This window comes from Aquarana catesbeiana, linkage group LG01 (genome assembly GCF_042186555.1).
Source record: "Aquarana catesbeiana isolate 2022-GZ linkage group LG01, ASM4218655v1, whole genome shotgun sequence".
NCBI lineage: Eukaryota > Metazoa > Chordata > Amphibia > Anura > Ranidae > Aquarana > Aquarana catesbeiana.
In genome coordinates, this window is record NC_133324.1 from 60,791,278 (window position 1) to 60,807,802 (window position 16,525).

At 46.0% G+C, this 16,525-nt stretch overlaps 1 protein-coding gene across 3 annotated transcripts in view; it reads left to right on the forward strand.

Annotated features, from left to right (window-relative positions):
- DYM (dymeclin) overlaps positions 1 to 16,525 on the forward strand; it is a 566,463-nt gene that overhangs the window by 486,181 nt on the left and 63,757 nt on the right. For all 3 annotated transcript variants that reach the window (XM_073619238.1, XM_073619231.1, XM_073619222.1), the window contains one exon: positions 6,282 to 6,395. In XM_073619238.1, the coding sequence (XP_073475339.1) occupies positions 6,282 to 6,395 (114 nt within the window). The remainder of the gene's footprint in view (positions 1 to 6,281; positions 6,396 to 16,525) is intronic.

Genomic DNA, 16,525 nt, shown 5'->3' on the forward strand with positions numbered 1-16,525 from the left:
ACATCCGTGGTCTGAGTGCCGCCAGGCTGTTGACGCTGCAGTTTTTTGCCCAAAAAATGTGAACTCCTACAAGGTGCCGTGAGAAGAGCCATTTCCCAATCCAGCATAACTTGTACTGTGTGTGTTTCCAGCTTCTGAGCGCGCTCTGTACCTGTCTGATGAGGCTGCGACAGTTAATGCATCACGCTTGTCAAAACCTGGAGGTTTGTTTGTGTTTATCCTACATCACGAAACAGATGTTCGGAAAGGGTTACGTTCCATAAAGAGCCGGTTATGTCAGGATGTAGATATTTCATCTATGCAAGTCTGTTAATGAAGAACTCCAGGCAAATGGTCAAAACAGGGTTTCTCAACCAGGGTTCCATGGAACCTTATGGTTCCTCCAGAGGTTGCTAGGGGTTCCTTGAGCAAATGGCAATGTCTGCCTCCCAGATAAGTTCCCTCTGACCATTGATCTTTTTAGCTTTCTGTAAGGGCTCATTTACACTTGCTTCGGCTTCAACATGGCTTCAGAAACACACTTTGTAAAAGCTCTCTGAACGCTAGTCAAAGCTCCTGTCACTAAATAAAATGGTTAGCTTACATTCCTGTTTGCACCTTGCTTTTGCTTTGCTTTGTTCGGCTTTGCTTCAAAAATTATACCCCATGTAGCTTCAGTGGTGCTTCAAAGCATCTTCAAAGCCTCCATAGAAGTCTATGGCAAAGCTCGCTGGAAGCCCCACGGAAGCCTCATCGAAGCGGCGCGGAAGCCTCATCGAAGCGGCGCGGAAGCCTCATCGAAGCGGCGCGGAAGCCTCATCGAAGCGGCGCGGAAGCCTCATCGAAGCGGCGCGGAAGCCTCATCGTAGCGTCGTGGAAACCTTAACGTAGCGGCACGGAAGTCTCAGCGTAGCGGCACGGAAGTCTCAGCGTAGCGGCACGGAAGTCTCAGCGTAGCGGCACGGAAGTCTCAGCGTAGCGGCACGGAAGCCTCAGCGTAGCGGCACGGAAGCCTCAGCGTAGCGGCACGGAAGCCTCAGCGTAGCGGCACGGAAGCCTCAGCGTAGCGGCACGGAAGCCTCAGCGTAGCGGCACGGAAGGCTCAGCGAAGCCCCACGGAAGGCTCAGCGAAGCCCCACGGAAGGCTCAGCGAAGCCCCACGGAAGGCTCAGCGAAGCCCCACGGAAGGCTCAGCGAAGCCCCACGGAAGGCTCAGCGAAGCCCCACGGAAGGCTCAGCGAAGCCCCACGGAAGGCTCAGCGAAGCCCCACGGAAGGCTCAGCGAAGCCCCACGGAAGGCTCAGCGAAGCCCCACGGAAGGCTCAGCGAAGCCCCACGGAAGGCTCAGCGAAGCCCCACGGAAGGCTCAGCGAAGCCCCACGGAAGGCTCAGCGAAGCCCCACGGAAGGCTCAGCGAAGCCCCACGGAAGGCTCAGCGAAGCCCCACGGAAGGCTCAAGGAAGGCCCACGGAAGCCTCAAGGAAGGCCCAAGCAAAAGCAAGGTGTAAACAGGACTGTAAGCTAAGCATTCTATTTGGGGACAGGAGCTTTGACTGGTTTTCAGAGAGCTTTAACAAAGCCTTTTCGAAGCCTTGTTTTGAAGCAAGTGTAAACCTAGCCCTAAGGGAGTAATTCTTCCCAATGACCACGGTTGTAAGGAGCATTCTTCCCACTGACCATCACACTAATGTATCAGGATTTCTAGATATAGTCATTTTTAGCAGGGGTTCTCCGAGATTGAAAAGTTAGTTCAAGGTTTTCTCTGTGTTGAAAAGGTTGAGCAAGGCTGGGTTAAAGAGTAACACTTTCATGGGGAAAAAAAATAGCAAATAAAAAAATACAATTGCAACACAAGTCATATTGTAATTGAACGTTATTAAAAATTACCTTTCCTTTTAGTCTGCAGCCACTGTAATTTTCTAAAAAATCAATGCAATATGGCTACTACTTGGAGGTGTTCTGTACACAGATGATATACAGAACGCCCCCCAGAAACATAATTACCTGCTTGTATGATTGGCTCACTGATTTTCCCAGAAGTCTGCACGAAGATGCAAGTCAGATTTTTGGCATCCCCTGCAACAAAAATGTCATTTTTAGTGAGAAACTCCCACTTCTAAAGGGATGCAGACCATGTAGCTTTCCTAATTAGAGCCCTGCAGGTGCAACAGCTGACTGATAATTATAAAGACAATTCGATTAGATTATTTTAGCACACTACAACGACTTGGGATCCGACTTGTCAGCCCTCAAGTCGCCCCAAGTCGCTTGACTTTGGAAATGCATTATAGTCAATGAGAGTGTCTTAATGTACACTACTGAAGTCGCTCCGACTTCAGAAAAGGTTCCTGTACTACTTCAATCCGACTTCTAGGCAACCTGTACCCATAGAATTCAATGGAAGTCGCCTCCAAGTCGGATCTCCATCTATATTGAAGCGACTTTACAAGAAAAGAAATTAGTTTGCCCAGGCAAACCCCTCCCTCCCAGAGAGCTGATTATTCTGTGACTGGCCACAGCCAAAGTCGCCTGTCCTGGAGGCGACTTGAAGTCGCGTTGTAAATTGCTTAAAGTCGTACTGAAGTCGCGTTGAAGTCGCCTTGCAAAGTCGCGCTGAAGTCGTGTTGCCCCTGTGTGAATCGAGCCTAAAAGAACCAATTATGCTATTAGTCCAGTGAGGAGGATGGAGGCAAAGAGATGACATAGGAAGCTTTGTTTGTCATCTGTCTGGCTGTGCAGTGTGGAAACATTGTGTATAAATTATAAGACTGTACAGAATCACAAATCCTTTGGCAGATAAACAGATCTTTTTAAAGCTGGACTGTGCGATAAGCAAATATTGTCTAAAGATAAGAGCCGTTTGTATTCTTGTATCCTGTGCAGGAGCCTCCTGTACTAAAGACCACTAACTGCTGCGTGCTCTCTCCTTGTGCAGTGTGACTGGTCTGGTCTCCGCCCCCTCCTGCAGTTATCTGCAGGCAGCCTGTAGAGGGTGGAGCCTTCTCCGGTCCCTCCCACAGCTCTGCTCTCAGCACAGACTGTGTACAGCACAGCGTTGATGTCACTGCTACTTTTCCAGCAATTTATGATCTGCCTCCTTTGATTTTTTTTTTTTTAGTCCAAAGGTGTCTGGACAGGAGGGTGCTGTCGGGGCCGCCCAAGTAGCAAATTATGGTTGGTTCATTAGGAAGCTGACGAGATTTGGAGAGTGTATGACCAGCTTAAAGCCTTGTACACGCTAAGAGAATATTGGAAAACAATCGTCCGTTTTTTGTGGGGGTTTTTTTGTTTTGTTTTTTTGCATGCTAGTCTCATATTGAAAATTAAGAGGTTACTTAACTTGTGTCTGGTAGGTTAATTGGCTCCTGTCTAAATTGGCCCCAGTATGTGTATGAATGAATGTCCGTTAGGGACCTTAGATTGTAAGCTCCTTAAGCCCCGGTTCACACTGAGGCAGCGCGACTGCCTCAGGCGACCTGGACACGACAGGGGCGGCGACTTGCAAAACAACTTCTATATAGAAGTCTATGCAAGTCGCCTCAAGTCGCCCCCAAAGTAGTACAGGAACCTTTTTCTAAGTCGGAGCGACTTGCGTCACTCCGATTAGAACGGTTCCATTGTACAGAACGGGACGCTACTTGTCAGGCGGCTAGGTCGCCTGACAAGTCGTCCTAGTGTGAACCGACCCTAAGGGCAGGGGCTGATGTGAATGTACAATATACTGTAGGTGTAAAGCGCTGCGTAAATTGAGCACCTATAATAAATAATGTGTTTTATTGTAATGTTTTGTTTAGTTTCCAAGCATGCGTGGTCTTGTTCTTCCGATTTTTTTTTTTTTTTTTTTCAGAAGAATACTGTACTGATTAAACAAAAATTGTACAATCTAATTTCGTACAAGAAAAATGTTCGTGTCTGTCTCTTCGAATAATTTCGGATCTACTGTCGCGATCGGCTCTCGAAAGCTGTGTAGTAATGGTTAAATTATCGTACGATCAATTTGAAAGAGATGGTTTTCTTTCTCAGTTTTTGATTGTGTATACTAGGCTCTAGTCTGAAGAGGGTGCTAGACTCATCTGTGCTACTCATCTGCAGTATTGTCTGCAGTGGCGACCCATCAATAAGGGGCACCCCCCCCCCCCCCCCAAATCCATGTACCCGGCCCCTAATCTACATTCAGGGCGTCAGGCGCATGGATTTCAATGGGTTTTTTTTTTTTGTTTTTTAGAAGTACATAATTAGAGCCTGTGGCTCTAATTGGCTTAAAAAAAGGGTGGGCTTGGGGCACAGAGCATTGTGCCCGAGCCCACCCAGTTGTGTGACAATAGCAAATGAATATTAATATTCGCTATTATCTTCCTGATTCTCCTCCTAGCCAATCAGGAAGCGGGTCCTGAGACGCGATTTGGCCAAGGCAGTCTTAGGACTGTTTGGCTGGGAGGAGAAGCCCGGGCTCTTCTCCTGGAAAAGTTGGAATTAGGAGCAGCAGCCCTGCCCCGGATCCGCATCATCTGCCTTACGTTATGGTATTTGATTGCGGTCCGGGGGTGCGGTGGCGGCAGTGTGAGTGAGGGGGGCAGGTTTGTTTGCCGCCCCCCCCCCCCCCCCAAAAAAATATTGAGCACCAGCCACCAGAAGGCTGGCTGAATATAGATTAAAATTAGTTGCAGAAAAGACCATTCACATATAAGAATATTGTCTCCGAATCCGGCTGTTTGCTTGGAGTTCACCTCTAAAGCAGTCATAGGCACACCTCCCAACTTTTTTGAGATGGGAATGAGGGGCACCTATCAGCAAAAGTATGCAGACATAGGACACACCCCTTGCCACGCCCCTTAAAGGAGAATTGTACAAAAAAAACAAGATTGGTTGAACCCACAAGTGCTTTTTTTACCACTACTATTCCTTTATATTGGCTTGTGGAATTTACAAATGCAGCAATTTAGAAATCACTGGAAAACACTTTTTGATAGATAAAAAGTGCACTTTATATACAATTATATAAATCAGACTAAAATGAGGGGCAGATGAGGAGGAATGAGGGACAGAGGGACATTGCTCCAAATCAGGCACAGTTGGGAGCTATGCATAGGTAAAATAACAAAGGAACTCTTCCTGCACAACTCCCCTCCTCTCCGGCTCTGTCCCCCACCAGGAATCCCTTTTCCTCAGTAATGTCCCCAGTCTTTTGAATAGAATGATGTCCAGCACTACCTGGGATATATATATAGTGAGCACAGTGCTACAGGCCTCCGAGAGGATGTGACAACAGCGTGCCATGCACTCACGATTTAATGATGAAAATAGTGACGTTGATGTCATCAACTGTGCTCTCTGAATTATTGACAGCCTGTTACTGAAGAGGACCCTGTGAAACTCCCCTTCCCACACACACTTCTCGATCATCACGACTGACGTACACAGTGCTTCTGTAAAGCAAATGGAAGCGTTTTTTGTGTTTTTTGTCTCCATCCTCTGACTAGCCTGGCTATGACATTCTGAGGAGGAACAGTGACCACACACGGGTCCCAGAAATGTCACACTTTTGTGCATCCATTGGATGCTTTGCAATTCCTTTAACAGCAAGTGTTCTCTTCACAGAAAGGGATGCTTTCCTTTAATTATCATTATGTATTTTGTCATTTTTAATAAAGTTGCACCGATATCGGTATCAGTGCCGATACCGAGTATTTTCACGAGTACTCATACTCGTGAAAATGCTCCGATACCTTTTTGTGGTGCGATTTGAGCCCATACAAAATGAATGGCCGCGGTTTAAGCTCATTCATTTTGTATGGGCTCAAATCGCACCGCAGGTATTGGTACTTGGTATAAAAGTATCACTACTCGTACTTACTAGTGCAACCCTAATTTTTAGATGCTAAGGGTCCATGCAGGCTGGCTTAAGCACTGCTTCTACAGGAGTCTTGTGTTTTGCCTGTAGAGGCATCTCCATATTATCCTATGTGTCCATGCACATTAGGACGTTACGAGGCATATTGTAAGCTCAGCATTTAGAGGCAGGAAAACGCAAACCAAAAGGGTTTTTTTTTTATTGTTTGGAGTTTTCTAGCAGAAAGATGCTAAACGCACCTAAGCATGTACAAAAAACCCTCTATATAAGCATTTGGGTTTTTTTCTGCCAAGGGAACTAGCATTTTTTAAGCCCAGTGTGCATGGAGCCCAGTAACACTTCACTGAGCTCTTTCCACTCTTTGTGCTTTCCTGGATGAAGGACGTGACTGATAGGTGAGCATTTATGGTATACAGAGGTCATTCTCCTAACACTTTTACTTCTCTTGCAGGTTATCAGCTTCTTCAGCTCACGTTTGGAGCAGGCTGGAACGGATCTATCAGTAGAACGAGTCCTGGAGGTCATCAAACAAGGAGTCGTCGCTTTGCCGAAAGACAGACTCAGAGTAAGCGCGGAAACCCTTCTAACTCTTTTTTTTTTCCTTCCTGGTTTCAGAACATGACAGGATGGTATGTTTGTAAGTCAAGTGTAAAGAAATAATCACCAACATAGCGGGTGATGCATTTTTACCTTCCCCTATTTAAAATGTCTGGGCAAAGTAAAAAAAAGAAAAAAAAAATATTTCATACTATTCAAATTTTGCAATACATGAATATTTTCCCATGTTTTGGAACTCGTGCACACAGGACTTTTTTACAGCTGCTGTTAGGGGCGTCTGAAGTTTTTTTTAACTACCTCTAAATGCCCCTCCATGTTAGCCCATGCACACATAAACTTTCAGAGGCGTTTGGAAACACAAGCGTTTAGGGGCAGTAGGAAAAAAAAACAGCCTGTACGTAGAGGAGCAGAGGCTGTTGAGCTGCAACAAGCGTTTAGCCGCGTCTGGCATTTTTAGGCGTCTTTACACTATATGGAGTGTTTTTCCTGAACAAATGCCAAAAAAACGTGGAGAAACACCCATAAACGCTATTCAAAAACGTGGCCACGTTTTTAATGCTGTGCGTACTCTGCTTTCCAGGGTTATACCGGGATGATGCCCGCAGCTGATGTACCGTTATTTAGAGCCGGCGATCGGCTATCCGAGTATAACAACCGATGCGGCTAAAAGGCGCTCGGCTGTTATACGGGACGGGGCGCTCCCGCCGCTCTTACCGGGCCTCCCGTGCGATCGGGAGGCCCGGTGTCCAATCAGCTGCCTTCGGCGGCTGGGGGCGGGCTGGAACGAAGCTGTTGGCGGCTTCATTCCAGCCTTCTCATTGTAAACGAGGAAGCGGCGTCATGACGTCACTTCCCGTTTACTCGGCTGCCAATGGCGCCAGTTTTAAAAAAATACACAGTATTCAGAATCGCCGTTTTTGGCGATCTGAATACTTTGAAGTGCAAAGGTACTTTGAAGTACTTTGAAGTGCAAAGGAGGGATCAGGGGGCTTTTAGACCCCTGATCCCTCCATAAAGAGTACCTGTCACCACCTGTTACTGTCACAAGGGATGTTTACATTCCTTGTGACAGCAATAATAGTAAAAAAAAAAAAAAAAAAATTTTTTTTAAACACAATTTATAAGTATAAAAATAAATTTAAAAAATTAAAAAAATTTTTTTAAAGCGCCCCCATCCCCGCGAGCTCGCGCAGCAAAGAAAACGCATACGGAAGTCGCGCCCGCATATGTAAACGGTGTTCGAATCACACATGTGAGGTATCGCCGCGATCGTCAGAGCAAGAGCAATAAGTCTAGCTCTAGACCTCCTCTATAACTCAAACCTGGTAACCGTAAAAAAAAATAAAAGCGTCGCCTATGGAAATTCATAGGTACCGTAGTTTGTCGCCATTCCACGAGTGCAATTATAAAGCGTGACACGTTTGGTATCTATTTACTCAGCATAACATCATCTTTCACATTATACAAAAAATTGGGGTAACTTTACTGTTTGGATTTTTTAAAATTCATGAAAGTGTCCCTTTTCCCAAAATGTGCGTTTAAAACACCGCTGCACAAATACAGTGTAATATAAAATATTGCAACAATCTCCATTTTATTCTCTAGATTCTCTGCTAAAAAAATATATATAATGTTTGGGGGTTCTAAGTAATTTTCTAGCAAAAAAAAACGGATTTTAACTTGTAAACACCAAATTTCAAAACTAGGCTTAGTCATGAAAGGGTTAAATGTCCTGTGTGCAATGAGGCCTTAGGCTCGGTTCACACTGATGCGACATAGGATCCATCTTGTGAGACCCCAAGTCGGATGATGTGAAAGTCAGTGTTTCCCTATGAGATCTGTCTTAACTGATGCTACACAAGTCGCACCAACTTTAGAAAAGGTTCCTGCACTACTTTGGGCCAACTTTAATACGACTTCAGTGCCACGGAGTGTAAAAGTGACATCCGTATCAAATTTGAATTCCAAAGTTGCACTGAAAGACGCGTGACTTTGGAGTTGGGCTAGTGTGAACCGAGCCTTATGCCGGATTATCTGTTAGAAATCCAATTTGAATTGACATTGAACAAAAAAAGAAATAGAAAAATGTTAAGATAGGAGTAAAACAAAATCGGTGAGAAAATAATAGTTGAAGGGAGAAGGGGAAGAAGACATTAATTACAGCTGATTATGTAAACTAGAGGTTAAATAGTGTAAAATTTTATAAAACCTTTTCATTTTAACTTCTCGGTTTGCTTTAACGGACGACATCTGCAGATGGAAACTCATCCCTATGATCTGCAGAATAAAAGAGAATAGATACAAAAGTAAGGCTTCATATACACTGGAGGTTTGAAAACCTCTTCTGAACGATGAAACTTAACAGCTAGTAACCGACTTTTAAAAACATCAGTTTTGCCACTTTTTCATGTCGCGTTTTTGCGCGTTTAGCAGTGTACATGAGCATTTTTCGTTTAGAAGCGTTTTTTCCAGATGGCCAATTGTACTGATCAGTATACCCTCCCAAAAGTCTACAATGCAAGAAAGCGCGCGCTCTCTCTCTCTCTCTCTCTCCCTCCCTCTCTCTCTCTCTCTCTCCCTCTCCCCTCTCCCCCTCTCCCCCTCTCCCCCCTCTCACCCCCTCTCTCCCCCCCTCTCCTCACCCCCCTCTCACCCCCTCTCTCCCCCTCTCCCCCCCTCTCTCCCCCTCTCTCCCCTCTCTCACCACTCTCCTCTCACTCTCTCTCTCTCTCACCCTCTCTCTCCCCCCCCTCTCTCTCCTCACTCTCTCTCCTCTCTCTCCCTCTCTCTCTCCCTCTCTCTCTCCCTCTCTCTCTCCCTCTCTCTCCCCCTCTCTCTCCCCCTCCCCCCCTTCCCACCCCCCCTCCCCCCCTTCCCTCTCCCCCTTCCCTCTCCCCCTCCTCTCCTTCCCTCTCCCCCTCCTCTCCTTCCCTCTCCCTTCCCCTCCTCCCCTTCCCTCTCCCCCCCCCTCTCTCTCCCCCCCTCTCTCTCCTTCCTCAATCTCTCCCCCCTCTCTCTCCTTCCTCAATCTCTCCCCCCTCTCTCCCCTCTCCCTCATCCTCTCTCCCTCATCCTCTCTCCCCCTCCTCTCCTTCCCTCTCCCTTCCCCTCCCCCTCCTCCCCTTCCCTCTCCCCCCCTCTCTCTCCCCCCCCTCTCTCTCCCCCCCCTCTCTCTCCTTCCTCAATCTCTCCCCCCTCTCTCCCCTCTCTCTCCCCCTCTCCCTCATCCTCTCTCCCCCTCTCCCTCATCCTCTCTCCCCCTCTCCCTCACCCTCTCTCCCCCTCTCCCTCACCCTCTCTCCCCCTCTTCCTCACCCTCTCTCCCCCTCTCCCTCACCCTCTCTCTCCCTCACCCTCTCTCTCCCTCACCCTCTCTCTCCCTCCCCCTCTCTCTCCCTCCCCCTCTCTCCCCTTCTTTCTCTCTCTCACCCTCTTTCTCTCTCTCTCTCACCCTCTTTCTCTCTCTCTCTCCCCCTCTCCCCTCTTTCTCTCTCGCTCCCCCCCTCTCCTCTTCCCCCCCATCTCTCTCTCCCCTCCCCTCTTCCCCCCATCTCTCTCTCCCCTCCCCTCTTCCCCCCATCTCTCTCTCCCCTCCCCTCTTCCCCCCATCTCTCTCTCCCCTCCCCTCTTCCCCCCATCTCTCTCTCCCCTCCCCTCTCCCCCCCATCTCTCTCCCCCCTCCCCTCTCTCTCCCCCCTCCCCTCTCTCTCCCCCCTCCCCTCTCTCTCCCCCCTCCCCTCTCTCTTCCCCCTATCTCTCTCTCCCTCTCATTCCCCTCTCTCCACTTGCAGCCCACAATATTGCATATATTACATATTGCAAGTGGTAAGAAATGTTTCCCCATTAAAAATGCATATAAATGAAGACACACACTGTTACAAGCATTTGGCATTTCAAATGCCAATAAACTTCTGTCCTGAATGCAATTTTTTGCTTTCAAAAAAATTCCACTAAACTCAACTGCCTCTAAACAACTATAAACTACTCTGTGTACATGTACTGGGAAGATAACATAGAGGAGAATTCAGGGACTTCTGAAAAAAAACGCCCAGCGTCCATTTTATCAGCAGCAGCCGTGTACATGAGGCCTAAGACGGATTGAAATATTGCTGAATTGTGAGCCGTTTATGAGCAGGCTGGTTGTACTGAAATCGATCCATCTATCGACTTCAGTACAACCAGCTTGTCAGGGTTTTTTCACATGATCACTTCCGGTGGCACCACTAGCTGCCAGCAGTGATCATTATATTATTAATTAATATAATGATCACTGCTGGTGGGGAAGGCTGCCCACCAGCAGAATACAATAAAGCTCCGGGAGGGAATCAAGTAATTTTCTTTCCTTCAACCTCTGTATGGCCTGCCTAACAATGCTACTTTGTATCTCTCTATTTGGTATCTTGGTCTCCATTCACACTAGTGCCATTTGAGATGCGACTTAAGTTGCATAGAGTTGCATGACAATGAAAATCGCATTGTTTTCAATGGTACCTGTTCACATCAATGCAACTCAGCACGGAGCGATTTTTGAAATGTTTCTCTACTACGTTGGTGCGATTCCAGCATGCTTTGGCCCCATAGACAGCAGACCCTAATACAGCAGTGTAAACCTATCCTGAATGGTGTTGATGAGCACTGTCAGTGGTTCTTTTTGACAGCAGCAGCTGCTGTAATTACACAACTTCTGACTTTTATGTTAGGAGAAGAGAATCACTGGCAAGGGGGGGGGGGAGGAGGGAGTGGGGCAGAAGGTCCAATCATGCTACCACATTCTGTGTACTTTGATGACATTTTTTTTTTGGAATGTGTGTAGTACACCCAGTTCCCTCAAGTAAAGTGTAACTTTACTCTTCCAATCAACATTGATTATTAATAATCCTCATGCTGCTAGCATTTTTTTACATTTCTTCATTTAAAGCGGAGTTCCACCCAAAAATGGAACTTCTGCTTTTCCGGTTCCTCCCCCCCTCCAGTGTCACATTTGGCACCTTTCAGGGGGGAGGGGAGAGCAGATACCTGTCTAATGCAGGTATTTTGCTCCCACTTCCGGGCATAGATACCCGAGCCACCCGCGGGTATCTACGCCACTTCCAACACCTTCTCCCCCCGCTGTCTTCTGGGAGACACACAGGTCCAGGGGGACTGCAGGGACCAGTGGGATAGTGCAAGATCCGTTTTAAATTGCTTTCGAGCGAGAGATCATTTGAAACCGTTTCTGTGATCCACTTTATTGTTTTTGTGTAAGTATATAGCCAGCTTAAGGGCAAGGCCTTTCTATCAAAAACAAGAAGGCGTCTGTTTTTAGTACACTGCCCATCGGTGACAATGTTTGGCAGGATTATGTTTATCTCAAATATTATTGTCTTATGCACTCATTTACTAACTGTTTTGGGTTTATTTTACCCCGTCCCCCTTTCCCTTTTTATTACCTGGCCTTTCTTACTCCTGTACCATGGTTTGCCCTTCCTTCAGTAATGAAAGGGGTTGTAAACCCTCGTGTTTTTTCACCTTAATGCATCCTGGGTTGACACCTGAGTTGACTTACTAAAACCGGAGAATGCAAAATCTGGTGCAGCTCTGCATAGAAACCAATCAGCTTCTAACTTCAGCTTGTTCAATTAATCTTTGACCAAAAAAAAAAAAAGGAAGCTGATTGGTTTCTATACAAAGGTGTGCACCAGGTTTTACACTCTCCAGCTTTAGTAAATTTACCCCAATGTCTCTCTCTAATAAAATAAATGTATTTGCCCACTCAAAGCCTTATGTAGAATGTACTGAGCTGCACATGCACGGCTCCATTTACATTCTGGCCTTACTTTATCCTCACTGGCCAATCGAGACGTCCGAAGGCCAGCACCTGGAAGAAACTGTAAAAATGATACCAGTACCAGTGAGGGTCCTCAGTCCGTTGAAGCAGAGGTATGTTCCAGTTTAACCACTTGCCGCCCATAGGACATCATACAATGTCCTGGACTGTGAGTGGAGATATCTGAATGATGCCTGCAGCTACAGGCATCAATCAGATATCTTTTTTTTTTTTTCTGCCAGCATTTCCCTTACATGTAATAGCCATCATAGCTGCTGTTTAGCCACTTGATTGCTTTTACAGGCGATGGGAGGGGACATCCACCCCCCGCCACCCTCCAGTGCTTCTCCGGTCTCTCCTGTAAATTTTTTTATTTTTATTTTTTTTTTTATTTTTTTTTTGCTGGAAAGCCTGAAATCGATTTTTTTTTTTTCCGCAGAAGCTAACACAAACGTAGATCGTGCCTGCATATGTAAGCGGCAATCAAACCACACATGAGGTATCGCCACGAACGTTACAGTGAGAGCAACAATTCTAGCACTAGACTTCTGTAACTCTAAACTGTTAACCTGTAAAAAAAAAAAAAAAAAAATGTAAAGCGTCGCCTATGGAGAGGTTTGCTGCCATTCCACGAGTGTGCACAATATTAAAGCGTGACATGTTGGGTATCTTTTTACTCGGCATAACATCATTGTCTTTTTTTTTTTTTTTTTCATTTCAATTCATGACAATTTTTTTTTTTTTATAAAGCGTTTGAAAAATTGCTGCTCAAATACCGTGTGACATAAAAAGTTGCAATGACCGCCATTTTATTCTGTAGGATCTCTGCTAAAAAAAAATAAATATATATGTGTCAGAATTGGCCCAGTAGGCAATACATGGAATGAAATTCAGTCAGTACTTGCTGAATCAGCCAAAATCCTTTCTGTGGGTGGCTCTATTGTCATCACCGGCTCAACAAATTGATTTAAAAAGCCAGGCAGAAAATTCTCAGCTGTACAGTGCCTGCATCCAATCAGAAATAGTCACTGTTTGGGTATTCTGACAGCTTCTGGTGCTGGCTGTCAAGATACAGTAGCTGACACTGCAGCTTTGTCCAGCCACGCTGTTTAGCGTAGAAAGGAGAATCAAGTGATTTCTCTTGTTCAGCTCCTGAAAATGATGGAGAGAAATCCTAGCATTGGTTAAAGTGGTTGTAAACCCTCTCTAGTGACTTTTAACTATCGGTAATCCTAGAATAAGGCTTACCTATAGGTAGTGGAAATATCTCCTAAACGTCTGCCGTTTAGGAGATATTTCACTTGTAGTGCGCCGATGATGTAATCGCCGCATGCGATGTGAAGAAACTGACCTCAGTGCCGTTTCTTCCCCAATGTGTGGCGTTACTGACGTCATGCGGCTCCAGACAGTCACAGAGCCGGAGTCCGCAGCTCCCGGAAGGAAGAGGGGTGAAGATAGACGCAGCCCGCACAGGGAACAGCGATGGATTCGTTTGCAGGTAAGTGTCACATTATGGGCTAGTATGCGATGTATACTAGCCCATTATGCTTTTAATTTGCAGGCTTTGCAGGGAGCAAAAGAGGAAGTAAAACCTATCAGGGTTTACTTCCTCTTTAAGCGGTTGCATAGTTCCTTCCTAAATGAGGGATAAGCCCCCATTTGTGAAGACCTGTAAAGATTTTAAAGGCACTGCTATAGTTAGCAATGGTACAGTGGTTCCTTTTTGCCTCCTCGCCATAATCTGATTGTACTATCTTGTATATCTAGGGACACAAACTATTAGGCTCTGTTCACACCTAGGCTTTTTTCTGCTCTAAGCCTCAGCTCTAAAAATGCCCAACAAGACAAATCCCATTCATTTCAATGGCACCTGTTCACATCTGAGCATTCTGTCACCTAAAGCAAAACGCTGTTGTTCAAAAAAAGTACATGAGCTTCTTTTTTGGTAGATTACAGGCGTTTTACTGCTTTGACCTTTGAACTTCAAAACGCCTGTACAAAAGCGCCTGAAAAAACACCTGAAAATCACCAGTAAAATAGCAATGCCTAGATGTGAACAGATACTTAAGGTTTGGTCACTTTTGCACACTGTCAAGACCCTACAATGGTCTTTGATGCCATCTCAGGTCTTCATGGATTGTGACTTCCATCCCAGAGTAAGAAGCAACAACTGTGGATATTTCTGTCAGAACTCTGCATGCAGCGGCTTGTTTAATAGGGAACGTTTAAGAGGCCACTGTGGTATTTGTCAAAGTATGTCTTTGTTCTTAATGGAAGCTGCACATAACTCGACTTTTACAGCGACTTGACAATGTATGGACAAGAATAGGCTCTTTATCATTCCATCCAGGAACGTGCTGTCTACTTGTAATAAGTCATGCTTCTCACTAATTACTAACAGTATGAACAGCAAGTGTTTTTATGAGGTCCTGTCCTCAGGAACAGGAGAGTTAAAGGTCTGTCCACCCAATTCCATCCATCTATCGATCTGTCAGTCCACTCTGGTATGCTATAGCTCCAGTGACAAGAGTAGTCTCTTTGACTGCATTTAATTCATTATTGCATTTTAACGTCTTTTATATTTATAATATATTTATTTTACGCATATTTTTAGATTTACTACATGCTGAAAAGAATCAAGATTCTTGAGTCAATGGATCAAATGTTATATCCACACAAGATTCTGTGTATACCTTCTAGTGAATCATTTGCCTAATCGTTAAAGAGATTCACTTTCCAGGGTTATACCCACCTTCATCACCGCTCCGCTGCGCCATCGGAACAGCTGCAAAGCACCTGGTTCTTCTAGATTCGGAGAAGCATATGACCTGTTTGTATGATAAAGTGCTCAGGCCTAGCACCCATCTACCAGGCCTGAGGGTGTTTACACAGAGTGAATCCTGAGGTGGAGGGGGAAAATATAAATGGGTCAGGCAGGGCATCTGTTAGAAACCATGGGGTCCCATACAGCCAACCTGACAGCCCCCCCCCCCCCCCCCCCCATAAACACAGTTTACTATGCCTCAGTTATTTATGAGCACAGTGAGTGATTGGTACCGATCACTCATTGTGTTCATTCAGGAAAGGAAGGGGTTGGTAAATATGACATATTTACCAGACCCTTCCCCCACTCTCCATCCTGAAGGATCCTGATGTAAGCTTGCAGCTGCCTGCGGGAAGGAGAGGAGGGAAGCCAGCAGCACTGAGGGAGTAGGGGGCCTGGGGCAATGGGGGAAATTAGTGGAACCAATCCCCTATGGTCTCTCTCTGCAGCAGCTGAAAGCTGGCCGGTGGTAGAGAAGAAGATGCTAGCTTTCAGCTGCTGCAGAAAAAGCCATACAGGGGATCAGTTCCAGTAATTTCCCCTCTCCCCCCCCCACGCCGCTCACCCTACCTGCCCACATCTGATTCATCCTGCTGCCTGGGCTCCCTACTGACCCAAGGGGGTAGATACTAGGCATCACCAAAAATAATATTAATAATAATATTAAGCGATCAAAAAAAAAAGATGGCATGAAGAACACATAGTGTGTCCTCTGTCCCCTTCACATCACCTTCCCACTGTAGTGTCCTCTGCCTCCCTCCCCCCACAGTAGTGTTCTGTACCCCCCCAATGCAGTGTTTTCTGCCCCTTCACATCACCGCACCCACTATAGTGTCCTCTGCCCCTCTCCTCCCACAGTAGTGTCCTGAACCCCCCTCAAAGCAGTGTCCTCTGCCCCACCCCCCACATCCTTTTACTGCTCGTGGTGTGTTTTTCAGGCTCGGGTTCCCACATCGCACCTGACTCGCAGACAGTTCACACCCCCAGATCAGTTTGCATATCGCAGTGCGAACTGTCAATTCGGACAGGAATCGGATCACATGAATGTGAACACTTATGCGAACTGATTCTGGTGCAGACAAAAAAAAGGGTCCTGCGCAAGTTTGGTCCGAATGCGATGCAAATTCAGTCATACAATCTGTATGGCTGAGTTAGCAACATACAGACATCTCATGTGATTTGCACATCAGTGCGGTGCGAATCACATGTGATGTCTGACATTGCACCAATGTGAACCCAGCCTCATAGGTCATGTGACTCAAAAACCGCATCAAAAACATAACACTGGTGCGTTAATGATGCGTTCTTGCTGCGTTTTCAAAGCATTTGAATTGGGAGGTGTGGTTTTTTTTGTGCATTTTTTTTTTAACTGACCAAAAATGCATCAAGCTGGATTTTTAACACCACAATGGAAGCCCAAGGGACCAGTGTGCAGACATACATAGAATTTAAAGGGATGAATTTTTCTTGAGTCTTTTCTTGTGCTATAGGTGCCAATAATGGCCAA